Raw genomic sequence first — 21,708 nt, forward strand, 5'->3', positions numbered from 1 at the left:
CGGGAGGAAGGGGGGGAGGAGGAAAAGCTGGAAGACGTGGATTAGAAGAGTGGGGAGGAGTGACGGGGAAAAAAAACCTCCATTTGTTTTCACGACGCTTCAGTTCTTCACTCGGTCGGAGGGATGATGGGAGGGGACGGGAGGGAAAGAACTGTGGGCAGGATAAAGCGATGAGTTGAGCTTCAACTGGTACTACCCTCTTTGCATTGATACAGGGAAGTGAGATTTTGCACTGACACACGGACGAACTGAAGTTACACACTCAAACACACACACACAAACATACATACATGAGTCGGTTTTGGGGGAAACTCCTCACACACAGACTTGAATGCTCGTAGATGCTCAGATTAACACGAGCCTCCTACTCTACTAACGCGTCTGAAATATTTCTGAATGACACATTAACACATTTTTACACAGTATCCTACTTCTAACTGTCAGCGCCTCGAAAAAGCAAAATTGTAACTCACATTCCGGCATCCCGAGCTGATACGTCACTTCTCACACCTCGCCAACCTCGTCTACTCGACATTTAAACCAAACCAGCTCTGTCTTTTCACGTTTTTGTCCTCATTCTTTTCATCTAACAAGGCGGTATCCCTCTGTAAACATTCTAGTGGCAGAGAAATCCATCCAAAGCAAATTACTACTGACAAACATAATCTCCCTCTCTCGCAGTTTAATCTTTTTATGCCATCAAACCTCTTCCTGCATCCTCTCAAACCCCTGGTACAGGCCATCGAATTTCCCACATCGCAGCACCATACGACATGCAACACTCATGCAAAAATAGCATTCCCGCCTTGCGCTACCAAGCCGAGGGGCTCCAGTATACATATATAAATATATATATATAGAATTATATAGCATTCTTTTTACTTGACAGAAAATGTTTGGTGTGCTGTAAATACACTCTCTCTCTCTCTCTCTGTCCTCTATCTCGGTCTATCCCTTTCTCTTTCTCTCTACATTTCCCTCTCTCCTGTATCTCATACAGTCTGTTACTGCATTACAGTGACTTATATACTCTAAAAAAAAAAAAAAAGCCTGCCTGTTTTTATTACATGCGTGGAAATGCAGAGTCAAAACTATCAATATCTGGGAAAAAAATATAAAAATAACGACGATGATGTTGCGATGAAAACTAACCTTAACTGCAAATATTTGTAAGAGGAACGTTTTCCTTCTTTTCTTTCTTTTTCTTTTTTTTCCCTTTGGTTTTTTGGGGACTTATGAGAGATTTCCTCTCGTCAGTGTCTCAGTGTGTTACTGTCAGTGTTAACAGTTTACAGTGTCTGTCGGTTTGTCAGTCCAGGAGTCCATACATCTAATTTCCGACTTGTATTTCGATTTTGAGTTTTACAGCTTTTGAAGCTATTTCTTTACTTTTCTTTTGAGCGCCACGTTCAGTGTGGCCGTTTTCTCCCTGCTCTGTCGGCCCTTTACTCCCAAACACTAAACTGTAGCAAAACCTCGGTCGAACGCAGCTTCGAAAAGGTGTCAAAGTGTTTGGTGGAGTTTTCCTGGAGTATCACTGCCCGGCCGGCGCATGTGGACCGTCGTGGTCTTTCTTCCAATTGGCCCCCGCTGAACGTAAAGCTTGACTCCGCCATCTTTCTCCCCGTAGCAGACTGCTTGTCTTGGCTCAGCCACCTGGCATTAAATTCATCGTATAGTGACATCATGACTTCCTCTAAGAAGCTGGCACGGTTGCCGCTTCGGGGAGGTGAAAATGCTTGCTCGCTTTTCATTACAGGGCCAAACAGGACTGCCTACATGCATTATGACAAACTCCCTGGCCAAAAAAACCCCCTTCTCTTATTGTTTCTCTTTCTGTGTGTGTGTTATTGCAAGCAGGAATCATTCGCCAGCTTAGCAAAAGGTTCCCATAAATGAACGGTGTTTTATTAAGGTTGGGAGTTCGCCTTGGCGTTGGCAAGCTCCACTTGGCCCGGTCGTGGAAATTGATTGCAATCTAACTAAGAGGCTCTGGGCTCCAGACTGTATGCATGCCAAGGTTTGGCTTGGTGGGCAGTGTGCCCGAGCCGGAGTCTGGGCTGCACTAACACTGAAGAAAGTCATTTAGGAACGTAAATGTCCTCTTCTCTTTTTTTTACCCCCTCCGCTCCACTCGTCCATTTCTTTTCATTCTTTAATCAATCATCTTGTCTGCGTCCTGATCCACCTTCACCCGGTCTCTCCTCTCCTCATCACTCCATCCCCCTTGTCCCCCCCTCCTCCTTCCCATTTCCCATCTCAGATCGATGTCCGATTCTCCTTGCTGGTCTCTCTCTCATTCAGGAGTCCATAGACGTACAGTAGAAGTAGCGTCTCTCGGTTTGCTGGCGTGTGCTGGTGGCTCTCTGCGGCACTTTTGGGGGGTGTTTTAGGAGAGGAATCCATTTGCTGTCGTCAGTCTACCCCGTAGACAGTTAAGTCTGTGATAGTTTTTGTACACCCTTTTTTGGGAACGTTCAGGGATTGTGCTTTTCATACCTGTCCCCGCATTGTCGTTAACTGCAACCTAGCTAGCTGCTTTGAAAGCAAGTGGCCCGGCTAGTGTGTCTATAAGCTAGCTATAGCCTACTACAAAAGGTAATGTGACCTGAAGCAGGGCCAGCTGTTGTACTTTATTTGTTTGTTTTTTTGCTAGGGCTCTCGATAAGATTTTGGGTTGATGCTGTAGTAAACTCTGCTTAAACAGTATTCTATTTGGAGACGTGCAGCAGGAAACTTCAAACAAACCTCTGTTTATCCCATGTTTGCTCTGCAACACTCCTCAGCTTTTCACAGCATCCGTGTCTGCAGACCAGAGGACGGGCTTTGTCTCAAAGAGCTTATTGTCCACTTTGAAGAGTAACCCTTGATTTGTATTTAACACCGGTCGAATTCTGCTCTGTGAATGGAGAAAGGAATACCTGCCTCGTACTCAACAAAGTGTTGTGTCTCTTAAAAACTAATGGACCTGTATTTGCCTGTAATTTATTGTCCTGTCCTTCGTCTTAGTTAATGTGCTAGCATGTAGCTTGCATGAGAAAAGGGTGGAAATGTAGATAGTGTAGGAGATAAGAAGTGCCGACAAGCACCTCTCCTGAGACAAGAGCGGCGGTCTGCCCGACTGACCCCCCTGCTGTTCTCTGATCTGCAAACATACACCGTGTCCCAGTTAAACCCGTCTGTACCTCCTCCACACAGCAGTCCTCGGGATAACACTGAGAAAACCAATGATGTAGGACTCATTCTGCTTTTCCCCTCTACTGCTGCATTAAACTGATGTAGGGGTACAACGGCGTTGAATTGGGACGTGCAGTCAGTCTAATTCATATTTCATTGCATCAGTGCAGTAATGACTAGCTGTCACCAGATGCCAGCAAACAGCAGCTTTTCTTTGCCCTCTTCAGTCACACCAAGCTGTCCTGCCCCACCACTTGACTCTCACCAACTCCTCTTCAGGCAGTCCCACACTAGCTGCCAGTCATCTCTTTATTTTTGTAGTATAAACAAATTGATTTTTAAATTATGTTTTGTAAAAGGTGTGCATAATCTTCAGTGTGTTACTTTTTAGTTCAATTGATCATTTTCTCTTTTTTTAAATTAGAGTTTCCCAAACTTGGAGGTTAGGAACATTTTTGTTTGGCATTTTATTCTTTCAACAACCATTTTTCTATAATTTCATGTATATAGTGTTGCCTTTACTGGATACTCTTACAAGCGCACCCATACACACTTTGCACACACACTTTGGGTACATACACATCCACACACATATCTGGATATGCACGGCAGGCATGACGTCTGTGACTATGGTGTATTTATATGTGTGTGTATGTGTGTTTGTGTATGAGTGTGAGGTGTGTATTAATTGACCCAAAACAGACTCCGGAGACACTCTTATTACATGTGTTGCATTCACGAAAATGTTATGATTTCGATGACTAAAACAACGTCTTTGTTTCTCAGACTTATTATTTTGGATGACAAGTCTTCCTTTTGAATAAATATCCATATCACATGAGAATAGTGCTGTCATGTATGTTAATTTGTACTATGGCTGATGATGTCATCAAGGCGAGACCCAACCGCATGCTGTGGAGGGTTTGTGTCTGTTGGATGTTCATACCGTATTTGTTTTATTTCGTTTGGGTTCTTTTTTCTTTTCTTTTTTTTAAATACCAGTTCAGTTGTTGACTTCAATAAACATGCATTTGGGTTAATTTCAGCCGTGTTGTCGTTGGTTCTTTCTGTTCAGAAACTTTCAGATGTGATCCAGAATACTAAAATTTTCATTCAAGTTGGTTTAATAATCTGTTCCTGCCTGGGTTGGTCTTTTTTTCTTATTGCAGGTACATCACAGTTTACTACACCGCCTCAGGAAAATGACCAATCCAGGGCATTTCTACACAACCAAACAGCCCTGTTACAAAAACAATTTTTAAGACAAATGAACAAAAAAGCTCACTTGAAATATGCACATTAATATCTCCCAAATCTTTGTATTTAGAATTCTAATCTAGTATTAATAATTTAACATTGTATAAACAAGGACTTACATGATAGGGGCTTTAGTGGTAACACTTGGTGGTCCCCATACAAATATCATGTAGCCTATAGACTGTAACATTTCACCAGTTTATAAATTGAGATTCAGCTGTTTCCTTAATACTGAGATGTTTAACAGATTATCCATAGGGTAATAACATACCTTAACCTTAGCATAGGTTGAGTGAATAGCTCAATTCAACCAACCTATGCTTAGGTTAAGTGAACAGTTCAGTTTAAACTGCATTATTCTGAGAATATGTAGTGAATTGTCACATATACTTCACAGATTAGCATCTACAGACAGAGTGAAGCAGTTGAATTGTTGAATCTCAACTAAGCTGTTGAAATGTTACAAATACTCTTTAAACTGTATCTGTAGGTTGACTGTCCAGATAAAGTGTCACCGACTTTTTAAATGTATTTTACACTTTCTTTTTTTGTAACAAGCCCATATTATATAAGAGTGAATATCTTCCATTTCATTAAGCAGTGTTTAAGACTCTTAAAATTGTCAACAGGTCCTGACAAAGCCATATGCAGTTAAAGGAAATGCCCAACAGAGGGCAGTGCAGTGCAATAATTCGACGTCCCTTGCTTGGCTTTGCACAAGAAGGTTGGCTGGGTCTAAAATTTGGAACATCACTCACTGACTTTCTCTTTTAATTTAGTTAAAGTACATTCCATATTGGCAGAAGTCTTTATGTAATTATTTCTGAAACAGAACATCAAATAATGCTTTCTTTGTCTCTGCGGAATATGAGTCTCTTTCTTTCTTTCTTTCATTCTTTCTTTTTTTCTCTCTCTCTGGGATCCTTTTATTCCTCTTATCTGTTCCCTGCCTCCATCCCTTCAGCACACACTGGGGAATATTGTTACCACATGTTGATACTGGTATAGAGGTTAATAACCTGACATACATTGCACACATGCTACCAGTTAATTACACACTAAATAGTCACAGTCCTCACACAGATGGATATCCATCACACTGCCCAGCTGTTTGAGGATAAAGGACTTGTTTTACCTTAACTTGTTCTTAGAAAGCACTGTATGTAACTCTGGAGAAAGGTAGGTGACTGCTGAATCTCATTCCCAGGTTGACAAATACTGGTGGTTTGAGGTGGTGGTTCGGTTCAACTACCAACCCAAAGCATATGTATTTGGGGACCTGGGAATAGCCCCAACAATCACCTACCTTTTTCCAGAGTTACATACAGCACCTTCAGTACTGATTCATTCTGTGAAGAGAGTTAAGACCAATGTGATCTACTTAAAACTGAACAAAATATGGAAATGTAGGTGTGTGACACCAAAGCTCATCTCATTTGAGTGAACAGCACAATTCTGATTGGAGCACTGATTCCACCAAATGTATATTCTGCAACATACTGCTATACTGCAGATTGTTAAGTCACATATATGTAAGAATATAAGGATATGACATAGCTTTTGGTACACCTGACCTTAAGCTTTCCGGGAAAAAAAGGTCACTTTAAACACTATTGGATGGCGGGAACAAGCTGTAATTTCCTACTGAAAATGATAAATGTGTAATACCTAACTAAAAATCATACTGGCACTGTGATGAGGTCACTATAGTTACCAATTTAGTTCAGACAGTATGACACACCGCCTGTGTAACAGGAATAAACTGTAATGGAAATGACGGCAATACCATGAGGTCACTGTAGATACTCCAGTAATCCCTACAGCAATGTGAACTGAATAGCAATAACAATAAAGAGAATACCTTTTTATAATGAGCTAAAATGTGCTGTTTCAAATGTTTGCAAAAATGGTAGTATTCGAAAAAGCACTGCAATAATATAAAAACAAAAGACTGTCTTTTATATTGACTAACAGGTAGGCAGTGATAGTGGGCGACAAGTACATACAGTCGGATAGCTACAGGCCCTGAAAACTTGCCTGTTTCTCAATGAAATCGAATATTCACAACTTCAGTAACAAGTCTGAAAAATAAAGTTTGCAAGAAACACTTTATGTTTTGTTAAGAGTTAACTCAAAAACTCATATGTGTTTTCTGGACTGTGTAGGTGTAGTTAGACTGATTGACAGTGTTCTTGCAAACTGCTACCCACATTAGATTCAAATGTATCAGAAGTGTGATTGGGCCTTTAAATACACTGACATCACTTCGTCCAGCTTTGTCCTGTCCATTTAAAACCAGTGAGCAAAGACAGATACACAAATCTGTCATGTGGAATAAATAGCCTACAGTCTTTCTAGTTCTAACTTTGGATGAAAATCGTGTGCTCATGTAACTCGTGGCACATTTTAGATCCTTTAAAATATGAGATAACGTCAGTATTGTTCATAAGCACAGAGTGAAACTACCTATATTCCTTCTGTTGGCCTGTATCTTTAATCTGATTGGTCCTGTAATTGCTTTCATGACGCACATCACGTTGCAGATTTTGTAGGACTAATATCAAGATATATTTAAAAGATTAACAACCATAACCTGCTACGGAATATTCCGTGATTAAAGGTACACACAAGTTTTTATTGTTTAAAGCGCAATTCTCGATGCAGCCGCTGGAGCGCCCTCCTCCGCCTCCTCCTCCACCTCCTCTCCGTGGAGTCCAAAACGGAGATTTGGAGCAGGGAGGCGTGGAGGAGGAGGTGGAGGTGGTGGGGGAGGAGGTGGAAGGGAGGGAGGGGGTGTGTGCTACTGATTGTGTGAGAGGAGGGAGGGAGAGAGAGAGAGAGAGAGCGAGAGAGAGAGCGAAAAGAGGAAGAGAGGAATTCAGTCCTGCTTAAATGGGAATCTAAAGCGCAGAGAGGAAAAGGGACGCAGACACAGAAACCAAGAGAGAGAGAAAAGTGGAGACAGATTTATTTTACGCACGGGAAAAACAGGGAAACAAGTAGGAGAAAAGGAAAGGAGGAGAGAGGAAAAGAGGCATCGGGTTTTTTCCTCTAAATTTGGCTCCTTTCACTCTCATGACTCAAAGAGGATTCCAGTTAAATTCACCCGGTCGGGAGGAATTGATGGTGTCTTTTCGGGAGAGCAGAGCCGAGGGGAGGAATCTGAATGCGCTCGGCTGAACCATGCCAGCCCTGTGGATCATAACTTTGGCGATCACTTTGAACCAAGGTGAGAGATGTTTAAACACAGTCTGAACTGGCTGAGGCGCGAGCAACAGCGGAAAGTTTCTTTTTAATGCTCGAATTGTTTTTCTCCTTTTACCCTTCCCCTGTATCCTGCCGTGTGCGGGCGTCTGTGCGCTTTGTGGGTGTCTTTCTGTCTGTGCTGGCGGTGCGTGTGTTTGTGCGTCTACATGTCTGGCAGCGTGCGCGCGCGCGTGGCTGTGTGCGCGCGCGCGTGTTCGTAAATGTGTTATGTTGTTATAGATTTGCGCTGCCCTGGACATCATCATTACAGCCCACAGGCACTGGAGGGGAAAGAGTCGTGGGGTGTTCAGGGTCTTCGCTCTGCTTCGGGGAAAAGAATGAGATTTTAAGAGTGCAGACACAAACGGCCCAGACGTGCTGCGTTCATTTTTCTTCAATTACACGTTCATGAGAGAGATTTGGAGCATCTGCACACGACATTGCTTTGACGTGACCTTTGAAACGCATGAATAGATAGATTTGGTTGACACAAACAAACGCAGTGTGGGTCAACAGAGGATGTGTTCAAAGCACGCGCTCGCGCACCTTTACGCATGCACGCGCTCACACAAACACACACACTCATTCACACACACACACACACACACACACACACACACACTGCGCATAGCCTGCCAGCCGGAGATGATTGATGAGGCGAGGATCCAATGCACAGTCTGGTCACCGGGCTTTAACATGAGTCACACTCGATCAATTTCCAACACACACTCACGCGCGCGCACATACGGCACGCACGCACCAGACACGTGCATTCCTTTAATCTCAGTCTGTGTGTGTGTGTATGTGTGTCTGTGTAAGAGAAAGAGTGGAGTTAAGAGCAGCGCAAGTGTCCCTCGAGAGAGAAAGTCTGCGCGCGCGCGCGCGTGTGTGTGTGACCGAGAGAGAGAATAGAGACCAGTGCATCAACCTCTTAGCATGCAGGTAGAGTCTGGCGTGCTCGTGCACATGCGCGCGGCCCCGCTGCAAACGTGCAGGTGCCAAGAAAAATTCATATTTTACCGTAAAGACGGAGACATATTCACTGGACTGGAGGAGAGCCCCATTACTAATATTAATGTCCCTATTTATCGATCACCTTGATAGATTGGCCTCTTTCTCTCTCCCTCTACCCACACACACGCACACACACACCTCAGTGAGAGCGAGGATGAGTGTGCGCTTGTGTTTGAGGGCAGTCAGGGCTCCAAAGACAGAGGTGATTAATTGAGGTGGCCTGATGTGAACAGTTCAACCGTGTGTGTGTGTGTGTGTGTGTGTGTGTGCGTGTCTGCGTGTCTCATGTACCTGCTTTAGCACCTGGGTCCCTGGTGCCGCAGGCCGCTGGTGTGATAAACCACAGACGGTGATCTGCCCAGACAGTCAGAGGAGCTCCCAGGCTGGAGCAGAGCTGACCACCTGAGTAGAATAGAATAGATTATTATTAATGCTAGTGAGAGCAATTAAAAGAGCAGTCTGAGCATCTTGGATGGAAGAATGGATGCTTTTAGAATATCACGTATCAGAGTCGGTCATCTAGGATACGCCTCTGTCAATCAACCAATGTTATAAGGCGCTCAGATTTATCAGGGCTAAGGCTACTGAGTGTATTGGTTGTAGCCGCATGAAGGAGTAATGTAGAGAAGAGAGAGTAAAGCAGATTAGGAAAGTTTGGTTATTTTAGCTGTAGTGAATCATCAGAACAAAGCAAAGAAGAGCAGACAGAGCAAAGAACAAGACCAAAAAGCAGTCGAGAACAGAACAAAGGAGAACAAAGCAGAACAGAAGAAACACAGATCAGAACAAAGCAAGGCAATACAGACCGAACCAGAACAGAGGAGAACAGTACAGGGACAAAAGAGAAGCAGAACAGTAAAGGAACAAAAGAGACAAGACAGACAGAACAGAAAAGAACCTAACAAAAACCTGAACATGAGAGAACAGGAGCACAAGAGAAAGGAAACACAGAAGAAACAGATTAGAATGAGAGCAGAGAGAACCGAAAAGAACCGAACCAAACAGGTCCAAAACAGAGTAGAACCCAGACAGAGCAGAGACTAAACACAACAGAGACAGAATAATGCAACAGAAAACAAGAAAAACAGAACAAAACAACACAACAGAACCAACAGGGAAGATCAGAAACAGAACACAGCAGAGAACAGAAACAGCAGAGCAGCAGATCAGTGTCTCCAGCTGAGCCGGTGTAAGCCTGTAAATGTGATCAGAGTGAATCCGTCCCCTACATGCAGCAGCTGCAGTCTAATGTGTGTTTAGCCTGTTTGGAGTCTTCCAGGTGTCTTCTGCTTGCCCTCCTCTGCTGACAGCTCTGACTGTCTCTCTCTGAGCAGCCTGATTTACCGCTCAGTCCAGTGGTGTGCCTGGCTTCCCAACACAGGCTGACTACATCTCTGTGTGGTTGACCGCGCGTCTGCGGGCCTCAGTAATTACCATTCTGCCCTGTATTTGTATATGTGCGTGTGGGTCCGATGCAGCGTGTTGCCGCTGTGATCCGACACTGTGCCACCAGCCACAGGCGAGGAAGCCTGTTTCTCAGAGTCGATTTCTTGAACAGCACTTTTGCTTGAGCTGAACATTTTTGCAGCCTGATCATGCAAGCAAAGCAAGCAAAGCAATTCTTGCACTGCAAGCACCTGTCCCATCTCTTTGCTCTCTCTTTTTCCACACACACACACACACACACACACACACACACACACACACACACACACAGACTTTCTTTTTCTCCCTTTTCTCCCCCCTCCTCCTCCCACTCTTTTCTCCCGTCACAAGAATAGAGCAGAGGCGCAGATGTAAAGAGACAGGCCAAAAGACAGAGAGATGGAGGCAGAGAGAGACGAAGAAAGGAAGAGACAGCGGGGTTCAGTCCTAATCTGTTGACAAGAGGGGATGTTTGAGGATAAACAGAGGCAGAGCAGGAGCACTCAGGAAGCAAGACAGAGAAAGTTGAGGCCCCATTGGCTTGAGTCTCTTCTTCAACAGCAGTCCAGCTGGACCATCAATGTTTGATGGTTTACATCAGCACAGGTTTACACCAAAATGGGCTCCAGGGGCACCGAGGGATCCTCAGAAAGGTCTCTTAAGATGTATCTAGAAATGTTCGTCAAAGGCAACTGGACTTGCTTTTAAACTCTTGAAAACATCTTCAAGATCTCAAGCAAGTTGCCCTTGACTTTCAACTTTTAGAAATACCATGACCTGGATGGCCAAGAGTCTTCACAGATTCCAAAATAGTTCATTCCACATGCTGTCAGTTAGTACAACGACAGATTGCATGATCATTGTCTTTGATCATTAGTTTCAAGCTCTCCACTGTTACGCCCTCAAACAGTTGTGTAATTCCTTTCTGAATCATCTAACAACAAAAATACTCTCAGACGGGGGTTTGTGGGTTAAGTCAGAACAGTTTTGGCATTTACAGCATGTAAAGATTTGAAAAAATGCACTACAACTCACAAGCATATTTTTCTCTGTAATATGCTACTACTTAGTGTCTACGGTGCATATTGGAAGATAGGAGTGATTATATATTTTCCAGCTAATTCAGCTATTAGGCAGGGGATACCCACTGTTGCATGGGTGAATTATCCAGGTTTTCTGTCCTGAGACAAAATTCAGCCCCTTGTTTGCCCCCGATAACACCTCCCCCCACCACTAACACCACCTGTCTGTGCATTGTGAATGCACCCTGGGCTGTTAAGTAGACAAATTAAACTGATATGAGCCATTGGAGCGTAATGTACCTTCTTTACACAAGTATTTTAAATAATGCTCTTCTTTAATGCTCTTCTTCAGACCAACATTAGCCCTGCATGAAAAATCTCTTTCCCCTCATTTATTTGAAGCCATAAGTTGACACAGGAGGGTGAGTAGTTTGGCAGAAAAATGCAGTGTCATCTGCAAAGAAATTAACCTGGGAATGCGACATCATTCAGCAAAGCGCTGTGTTTGCTGATCAAATAAGCACAATCCACATTCCAGGTAGATTATTTTGTAGCGTGAATGCCATACTGCTTACCTCACAATCGTTGTGACTGAAGATAAAGTGACTGACACCATGTTAGCAGTACATAAACTGGTCTTTGTGGATCATATTTTATTCAAGTCAATGCAAAAGCAGCAAGCAAAAAGCTGCCCCAGGCTACCTAAAAGCACTTAGTCTGATCGGGGCCTAGTCAAGATATTAGTTGATTTGGCCATTTAGTGGTGGATTTTAAAAAACAAATTTGCAATTAATCAAATTACTGCCAACAAAACACTAAGTGAACTTAGGAAGACAAATTTCAATCAAGGCCCGTAAGTCTGATTTTGTACTTTCAGTGTTGTTTAATATACAAAGCAACTGAACACATTCTCCTTCTTGGTTGCTTTTATTATCTGAAGCACCACTGATGAGCATTTCTTGCATGAGCGGCCTCAGGATGAATCAAACCTCCAACCTTGGCTATTAGTGCCATACTGTACTGATCGTGCCATAAAAGCAAATATAAAGGATGACTGACTCTGTTGCTCTAATTGGGTGGAAGAAAAAAATCCACTTCAATAAAAAAATGCTGTACTCTCAAATGAAGATAATTAAAAATGGCATGGCAAGCCTTGTTTAAGAGTAGAGCAGAGGTTCAAACAACATAACGGCGGTGGAGTTAAGTGTGTATGTGTGTGTGTGTGTGTGTGTTTGCGTGTGTGTGGGCCTCATCCCAAAGCCCTCCAGTACCTGACAGATCTGATATCCTTATGGCAAGGGAAGAGTAATCTGAGGTGACAAGGAACAGCAATTAAAATAAATAAATAAAATAACTGCCACAATTAGCCGCTGCTTAATTCACCGCGATGCCCTGATAATCTAGTAATCTGCTAAAGCGACATTGGCAAATTCCCCCTTCTCTCCTCTGCGCCGGCTGATGTGTGTGTGGGAGTGAAAGACCGAGGAGTACGCAGATCCTAACGGAGAGCGTCGACTGGTATTAGGACTGACACCCGTCAATCTGGCTGATATGTCAGCCTGAATGAGGGAGGAGGAGTGGTAAACTGAAAGGGAAAGAGAAGACATGCAGAGCACTAGAATAGAAAGAAAGTAAAGGAACAGAGAAGGGGAGAGAGGAAGAAGATAAGAGGGGAGAAATTCAGAGAGAAGACGGGAGATGGGGTAAATTGGATGAGGGTAGGAGTGAAAGGCAAAGGAGGAGAGGGAGCTAACTGGAATAAAGGAGGGGTAGAACAAGGTTGGGGAGCAAGGGAGTAGAAAAATATAAGATGAGAAGGAGGGCAGAGGAAAGGGGGCGGTCAGAGGAGGAGTGGAGATGGAGAGAGAGGAAACATCAATGAATAGAGAGCAGAGGAAGAAAGAAGGAAGATGCAAAAGCAGAGAGGAGGGCAACGGGCTGAGGGAGGCAGAGAAAAGGTGGTCAAAGGAGCAGTGGAGATGAGAGAGCAAGAGGATGAAAGCAGAAGGAAAATAAAGAGGAAGAGTGCAGAGGAGTGAGAGCACAGAAGCACAAAAATAGGGAGCAGATGAGGAGAGAGGAGGAGAGGTGGAGGGCTGGAGAGAAGCTCGGCAAGGTAAAGGGTAGAGGAGAGAAGAAGGAGAAGAACAGGAGTGGGGAGCAGAGATTTAGATGTCGAGAGCTGAATAAGGGAACAAGAAAAAGAGGAGTAGATGAAGGGAGAGAGGGAAAGAAGATGTGGTCAAGGGGGAAATTTGGGTAGCAGGAAGAGAGCAGAAGAGCAGTGTGGGCGCAGAGATGGAGGGAGGAAAATGCTGAAGGATAAAAAGAAGGAAGTGTAAAAGAGGGTTGGGGAGCTCGGATTTATGTTTGACAAGAGCTGGAGCAAAGGTGAAGAAGAGGAAAGGGTGGGAAAAGGGGGAAATTTGGAGGAGGAAGAGGGCAAAGGAGTAAAGGACAGTTGTGGAGGAAATGGAAATGGAAGGAACACTATAGGCTGATTGCAGAAGAGCGATGCAGTAGTGTGGATGAGGGCAGAAGGGAAATGCAGAGGAGTGGGAGCTAACAGGAGTGAAGGAGGAGGAGAGCAGGGTCGGGGAGCAGAGATTTATGTGTGGAGAGGGTTGCAGCGAGGGAGCAGAGGGAACCAGCCAGGCCTATTATAGATGGGGCTCTCCTGGGAGAGCAGGGCCCGGAGTTTTCCAGGCATTTCCAGCATATTTCACCGCTGTTTCGAGCAGCAAGCTGCAATGCACAAAGCTCCGCCCCCGACCGAGTCCTCAGCTCTCCAAGGATAAATAAAGTGGGTCTCCTTTCTCTGCGTGAGCATTCAATAAAAGTGATAAAAGGCTAGAAGTAACCCTTCTTAGCTTTTTTGGAAGGGAAAGTGAGAAACCAACTGGCCACCCTCTCCAAGGAGAAGCTTTCAAAGAAATGCACACATCAAGCATAAAAGCACCAAGAACATAAAAGTGCCTCCCTTTTATATGAGGAAAAATGTCAACAAAAAGGGCCGTGAGATCAAATAAGCTGAGTGTGGAGGTAGTTTGTGTTTCTGCTTCTCCCTCTCTCTGTTTCTTTGTCTGCCTCTGTTTTCTCTCACTCGCTCGCTGTCTGAGAGTCTCATGTGTGGAGGTGAGAGAGAACAATTGAATGGGCCTCCCACATAAAATCCATTCAGAGACATCTTGAGGATTAAGAATGAGAAATTGTCCGGCGCAGTGAATTAAATCAATCTGATCCATTACAAGATCGCTATCACAAGGTTTTTCCTTTTGTCTTTGCCCTGGATTATGCATGCTGCTCCATCTCCATCTCTCTCTATCCATGTGTGTGTGTGTGTGTGTGTGTGTGTGTGTGTGTGTGTGTGTGTGTGTGTGTGTGTGTATACGTATTTGCACTTAGTCCATACATTATGTAACACTGTAATGCACCGTCCCATGTCAGCAGTGAAACACTTACTTGACTGACAGAATATTCAAATGCAATTTTGACAATTGATCAGGGCTGTGTACCTGACTCAGTGCTTTTAATCAAATGTATATTCTCAGGGTCACAAACACTCTGCAGCTGTAACATCACTAGTTCGATCTGGCCAGTGAGCTTTGTTGAATGTCATCATATACTGTAAGAAAAGATACACACACACACACAAAGTCTTAATCAAAGTGGAAATGTAGAAGTACCAGGCGTTGTCAGGTGCTGAAAGCTTGCAGCAAGTATCTACTCAGATTAGTGTTCTTGTTTACTTACCTTTGGATCAGATAGTTCCTGATTTGAATCTAAATTTTAGATTTTGCTAGACTTAGCTCATTTCTTGTGTTCAATTAAAAAAAAGGTTTTGCCAAAAAAAAGAAGAAAGAAAGAAAACACTCAATGCCGTACTTTGACATTGAACTATTGGCACCAAACTTAGGAATCATTGCGCACTTGTAAAAAAATACATGGGGCACAGATACGACATGACACATCTCCTGCAGCATGCCCACAGCAAGGCCCATCCATTACAATCAACTAAAGCCACCCACCCTGACCACGGAAGCTGCACGCATCACGGTGCTCACCTTTATTTTTGCTAAATGGCCCTCTGACAGGTAAAAACAAGTTGAATCTCTTTAAAATGATTCCATTGTATCACAGGCTATGCGATACAGCAGAGCAACCTTGTGGGTCTTTTAATATTTCACATTAAAATACATTATTCAAGTAAAAGCATCCTGGAGTTAAAACGATCCAGTTAATTAATTCAATACCAGTTAATACAGCCTACGCTTCCAATCCCTGAATAACCAACTGCATTGTGGCTTGACAAAATTCAATATGCACACAGTGAAGCTGGCATTCAACCACACAAAGACAATCTGTGTTGCAGGTTAAAAAGCCCGCTCTGCCCCACCTAAGTGATTTGTCCGTGCCCCATTTATTTCATCTTTTGGCTATTTTTTGTATGTATAACTGAAAGTGTTTTTATGCCTACGTAAGTAAGCAACTACATCCTCTTAATACAAAAATTAATTAAAAGATGAGATTTGCTAGTTGCAGTGCCAATGCTGTGCATTACCATATAACAGTGGTTAAAACTTTTTGTGTCCAAGGCACACCAAAAGGCAAGCCAAAATCTCAAGGCACACCTGTATTTATATCTGTGCACAACAGCTTCTATAACATGTGATATCACTCTTATCACTACACATGACAATAAAAAAATATGGTTACGGTTTTTGATGTGTCAAACACTTAAAATTTCCGCATGTGAAAAGCAACAAATAAATCAAATGAAATGCCATTTTTTAACTAGGGTTTGCCCATTTATGATAAAATGGGTGCACATGACATACTGATACAGTCAATTAAAAATTCATTCATTTAGTCTTTGTATAGGCTCAGTTGAATATTGAATAAGGTGTGGTTATCACAAAATTCCACACCTGGATTGGCATCACAGCACATCAGTGTGTTGCAGCACACCATTTGAGAACCACTGCCATATAATAAACTATATTATCACACCACATTCATGCAGTACCATACCACAGTGGTTCCCAACCACCAGACTGCAGATGAGTCGATGAAGCTATAAGATTAGGACACAAATCTGAGTTATAATTATAAATCTTTATTAGCCATCTGTGCAGTAAAGTCCTTGAATCTGGCATGGTCCGTCTGTGCTGCAAATATCGTCATCACTTCCTGTCACAACAACAACAACAACAATACAATAATTTCCCTTAGCTTCTCGATTTGCATGCTGTGGTCCAATTACTGTTGCAAGTATCTGGTGAACATGAGCAAACACAAAAAAAAGAGTTCCTTCAAAGGAAAGAGATGAGATAACATATTATATACACTCACCGACCACTTTATTAGGTACACCTTGCCCCTTTTGCCTTCAGAACTGCCTTAATTCTTTATAGCATAGATTCAACAAGGTGCTGGAGACATTCCTCAAGGATTTTGCTGCAGATTTGTCGGCTGCACATCCATGATGTGAATCTCCCATTCCTCCACATCCCAAAGGTGCTCTATTGGATTGAGATCTGGTGACTGTGGAGGCCATTGGAGTACAGTGAACTCATTGTCATGTTCAAGAAACAGTTTGCGATGATTTGAGCTTTGTGACATGGCACGTTGTCCTGCTGGAAGTAACAATCAGAAGATGGGTGCACTGTGGTCATAAAGGGATGGACACTGTCAGCCACAATACTCAGGTAGGCTGTGGTGTTTAAACCATGCTCAGTTGGTACTAAGGGGCCCAAAGTGTGCCCAGAAAATATCCCCCACACCATTACACCACCACCACCACCAGCCTGAACCGCTGATACAAGGCAGGATGGATCCATGCTTTCATGTTGTTTACACCAAATTCTGACCCTACCATCTGAACGTCGCAGCAGAAATCCAGGCTCATCAGACCAGGCAACGTTTTTCCAATCTTCTATTGTCCAATTTTGGTGAGCCTGTGTGAATTGTAGCCTCAGTTTCCTGTTGCTAGCTGACAGGAGTGGCACCTGGTGTGGTTGTCTGCTGCTGTAGACCATCTGCTTTAAGGTTCGACATGTTGTTGGTTCAAAGATGGTCTTCTGCATACCTTGGTTGTAACGAGTGGTTATTTGAGTTATTGTTGCCTTTCTGTCATCATGAACCAGTCTGGCCATTCTCCTCTGACCTCTGGCATCAACAAGAGAACTACCGCTCACTATATTTTCTCTTTTTTGGACCGTCGTCTGTAAAACCTAGAGACAGTTGTGCAGTAGATAGGCAGTTTCTGAAATACTCAGATGCATTTAGTTGCTGCCACATGATTTGCTGATTAGCTATTTGTGTTGAAACAGTTGAACAGGTGTACCTAATAAAGAGGTGGGTGAGTGTTTATTATCCTATAATACCCAAAGATATGAAAGACCTTTATTTTACTTGGCTGGTCAGCAAGAACATTTTCAAAATAAAAATGGTATGTGGTGACAAAACGGTTGTGGACCACTACCACATTGAATTATATTACACCAGATATATTGTATGTACATTAAAGGGCCAGTGTGTAATATTTGGCATGGTTTATTGTCAATCTGAATCTGAATCTGAATATTCTACCCATTAATATGTTTATACAAGTGTATGATCGCTATAAAATAAAATTCGTTTGGTTTTCGTAGCCTTATAATTATGCTTATATATATATATATATATATATATATATACATATATATCTCAAGGGCCTTGCTTTAGAGAGGTTGCCATCTTGCGCCGCCATGTATGTAGGGCAGCCAGAGCGGACAATCCAGCCAGCCAGAGAACGCGTTTCGAGTGTATAAATAAACCAACGAAGACAGCGGAAGGAAGGAAGGAGGAGGAGGAAACAGCAGAGAGTGTTAGTAGTTCGTCAATAGAGAGTAGTGAAAAGTTTTTTTAGTTATAAAGTTTGCGAATGGACCACACTTACCACGCAACAGGAGAGAATGAACCCGAACCGTCATCTGCGAGGAAAAGAAGACGCAACCTCACTCCTTGTGATGCACTCTCTGCGGTGCTTTTCCTCCTGATGATATATCTCCCCAACAATGGCAGCAGTAGCACCAAATCCCATTCTGTGCATTCAGCCTCTCCTCGCCTACTCAGCATCAAACACATGGAGTTCCTCATCTGTATGCTCCGGCTCAAACAGGTATGGCTCTGGGTCTGTGTCCGCTACAAGAAACTCTTCAAAATCGTGTTCAAAGTCGTCCATTGCAGCTACTATAGTCCGGAGATATCGCTAGGCTAAATAAACAGCTGAGCTCTGTTTACAGGCTACGCTGTCAGTCAGTGTGCGGGCTGGAGATGGGGAGCGGAGAGGGGAGGGGGGGTCCCCACTCAGTATGGTAAACGAGTATGTGTGTAAAGTTATGAAGTGTGTCTGTTATGCCAGAAGAGTCAGAGTTTGGGACGGAGTGGAGTGTTACCGGAGTTTCTGGAGTGCTCAAATAAACGGGCCTTTTTCCCGAACGCTCCTCTGGTCTCCTGCTCGTGAGGGATTCATTACAATATCGTAACATGGTTTAGATTTCTAAATAAACATTCACCTCGTCGCTAGATAGACCTACTCCTGAAAAACTCGTGCGCAAGGCTTTTTGTCCCTACGAGGCCACCGTCATTTACCCGACGGGAGGAGTGAGCGAGTGAGCCCTGCAATCTAGAATTTGACCACTGATGTCACTGTTTTCAACCCATTTTACACACTGGCCCTTTGACATATCATTATATTTCAAGTCATTCCTTTCATGGTCGTCTAAGCAGGCAGTTACTAATTCTGTTAAGACAGCATATCTTACTCAAACTAAAGCTTCTGTTAAAGGAAAAGTTTGTAACATTTAATACTTTCTCTTTTAAAAAATCCAATGTGTGACAATCATAATCCTAATTTTATACACCCTACAGACGCACTATCCACTGGCTCCACTTTCACTTAATTTAACATTTAGCGCCTTCCAATCTTTCCCACGGAGGCTTTTCCAAACTTATTTCCCTTATCAGAAACTGAACTTGTGTAACCAAATGATTTTATTGCGTGGGCACCACGACCACGTTTTTTCTTCCTTTTTTGAAGTCTCAATATATCCCTCTATCCCTTTTATTTCTTTTCCTTTGGTGGATTTTAAACAGTGATAAAAGAAGCAGCAGCGATTTAAAGATGGAGATGGACAACATGATTACAGATGATGAAAGCCAGTATCCATCACCACCCACTCTGTTTGTGTTTCCATCCTCCTTCTGTCTGTCTATCTGCCTGTTCCTCCTCTCTCCCCTCTTATGTTTTAATGTAAGTCGATAACTATCAGGAACTGATAACACCCCGGGCTCCGCTTGGCTTGGCGAGGCTCGATGAGGCGAGGAGAGGAGAAGGCGAGAGCAGGGTTTGGGTGAGGCGGTGTTGGTGGGGGTGACACTATCTCCCCTCAGTGAAGCCTGATATGCCCGGGTGCAGGGGAGATAAGCGAGCAGCTCTCAGCGGTGGCAGTGAAGGGGGGGACAGTGACGTCATGCTGCTTGTCTCTTGTCCCTGTGGCGGTAAATGAAGTTATGGCGTCACAGGTGGGGATTATGTCAGAGTGAGATTTGTCATTGTTCTGGAAAGGGGATTAGACTGCCAGTGTGTCTTTCATGGAGTGTGACTCCACATTTTCTGGCATAGCACCTTGCAGTATGTGTAACTCATGGTTGTTGGTAAGAGGCCTTTTTCACAGCAGATATTTGTTGTCATAGGAAAAGCACAGGTGTAAACAATAACATTAACAATGGCTCTATTCAAGAGTCCCTGTAAACCATGACAGTGAACCAACATGTGCAATAACAGGACCTTGAAATTGAAGCAGCTAATTATTAGTTATACCTGTGCTTTTCCTCCTGTGACATGTCAATATGTCCCTAAAAAAGGCCCATTCAGTCTGGTGCTGTAAGGACATAAATGTGCTCACACTTTGAGGACTGAAGTATCCAATTAGGGCACAGAAATCAAGTACCATCAAGAAGGAAAACCAAATGAGAAGGTATGTGTGTGTGAGAGAGAAAGAAAGAGTTGTCACGGGAAGAAAGTGTGTGTCTATTTTGTGTGTTCCGCAAGAAAGGCACTGTGTTGCGCTTCAGTGTGTGCATTTGTGTGTGTGTGTGTTTTTTTGGGGGGGTCGTCTGGTCTCAGCTAAGAGAATCTAAGAAAGAGAGAGATTGTAAGTTTGTGTGTTTGTGTGTGTGTGTGTGTTCTAATCCACAATGTACGGCGAGGGCCAGAGGAAAATAAAAGAGAAGGTCTGCTCGCTTGTGATTGAGGCAAAGTGAGAAAGAGAGAGAAGTGGGGAGGAAGGGGGGGGAGGGCGAGTGAGATGAAGCAAGTGAAAGAGAGAGGAAGCGAGGGAGCAAAAGCGAGCGTGTTGGGGAGAGTGGGAGAAAAAGATAATTTCTTAGCTCTTCTTTTAAATAAGTCTGTTTCTATAGCAACCATCCAACCAGCCGCTGGAGAGAGAGAGAGATAGAGAGAGAGGGGAAAGTGGGGGTGCACCAGAGAGACAGAGGGAGAGAAAGAGAGAGAGTTACCATAGCAACGGAGGAAGAGGGAGAAAAAGGACTTGGAGAAACTTTAAAAAAACATATAGGGAGAAAATGTAAAAGGCAAGATAAGCAAAGAGTGGATTTACAGCACTGCAACTAAGGGTAATTGGGCAAGTTAATTAAAAGATTTTTTTTTTTTTTCACTCATTGAAAAAGTGATTACACTACAAAAGATGGGATGTGATGCTTCGCGTGTCCAGGATTCACGTTGTAAAAGTCCTGTTTATTTTCTACATAAACAGTGTGAGCTGACTGTCAGTTGGAGCTCTTCCAAGACTTGGATGGGCATAAAATTGTCCTGGTTTAGTACAAAAGATGAGACACTGTGTTAGGAAACATGTGCTTCTTTAATAAAAAGTAAATTGCCAGAGACTGAAAGGGGCAGTTAAAATTCTAATTTTTAACAATAATTGGAGAAAGATGTTGATTTAAGAGTTATTATTTGAATTCTGTGTTTTCTGTGTCGCTAGTTTTCATGGTCAAAGCAAGGAAGCCAGCTACCTATAAAGAAATGATCTTTCCATTCTTAATCACTTCTGCAAAGCTCTGATTGGTCGATTTCTTTCTCCATTTGAATGGCTAAACAAATCTGAGATGTGGGCAATGATACAGAGGTCTGGAACCAGGTAACAACCTCAGCAAATGCAACTACAGATCATTCTGAGCTTTGATTTATGCCCCTGATTAGCTTTCTCTCAGTGGCAATGACAGTTGAGGTATATGAGAAGTCATTTGCTGCACGTTAATGATTTCAAAGAAATCATTCAAACTGATAGCAATAACAGGATTTTGGAATAATCCTGGAGACTATTGTGTTTCTATATTAAGGTACATTGAGAATTAAAAGAAACCTTTGAGATGGGATTTTATCAATGAAATCTATAGAATAGAATCAACCCCATTCCCCCCTCGGAAAAGTTGTAAATGACAGTTACTACTGTCATGATCGACAGTTTACTCAGACTTTATGGGAGCTATCTGAGAAATT

General features: G+C 43.1%; 1 protein-coding gene across 2 annotated transcripts in view; it reads left to right on the top strand.

Annotated features, from left to right (window-relative positions):
- Positions 1 to 7,272: 7,272 nt before the first annotated feature.
- kirrel1b (kirre like nephrin family adhesion molecule 1b) overlaps positions 7,273 to 21,708 on the top strand; it is a 90,079-nt gene continuing 75,643 nt past the window's right edge. For both annotated transcript variants that reach the window (XM_049597869.1, XM_049597870.1), the window contains exon 1: positions 7,273 to 7,663. In XM_049597869.1, the coding sequence (XP_049453826.1) occupies positions 7,618 to 7,663 (46 nt within the window). In that variant the 5' untranslated portion in view covers positions 7,273 to 7,617. The remainder of the gene's footprint in view (positions 7,664 to 21,708) is intronic.

The sequence above is a fragment of the Epinephelus fuscoguttatus genome, linkage group LG15 (genome assembly GCF_011397635.1).
Source record: "Epinephelus fuscoguttatus linkage group LG15, E.fuscoguttatus.final_Chr_v1".
Lineage (NCBI taxonomy): Eukaryota > Metazoa > Chordata > Actinopteri > Perciformes > Serranidae > Epinephelus > Epinephelus fuscoguttatus.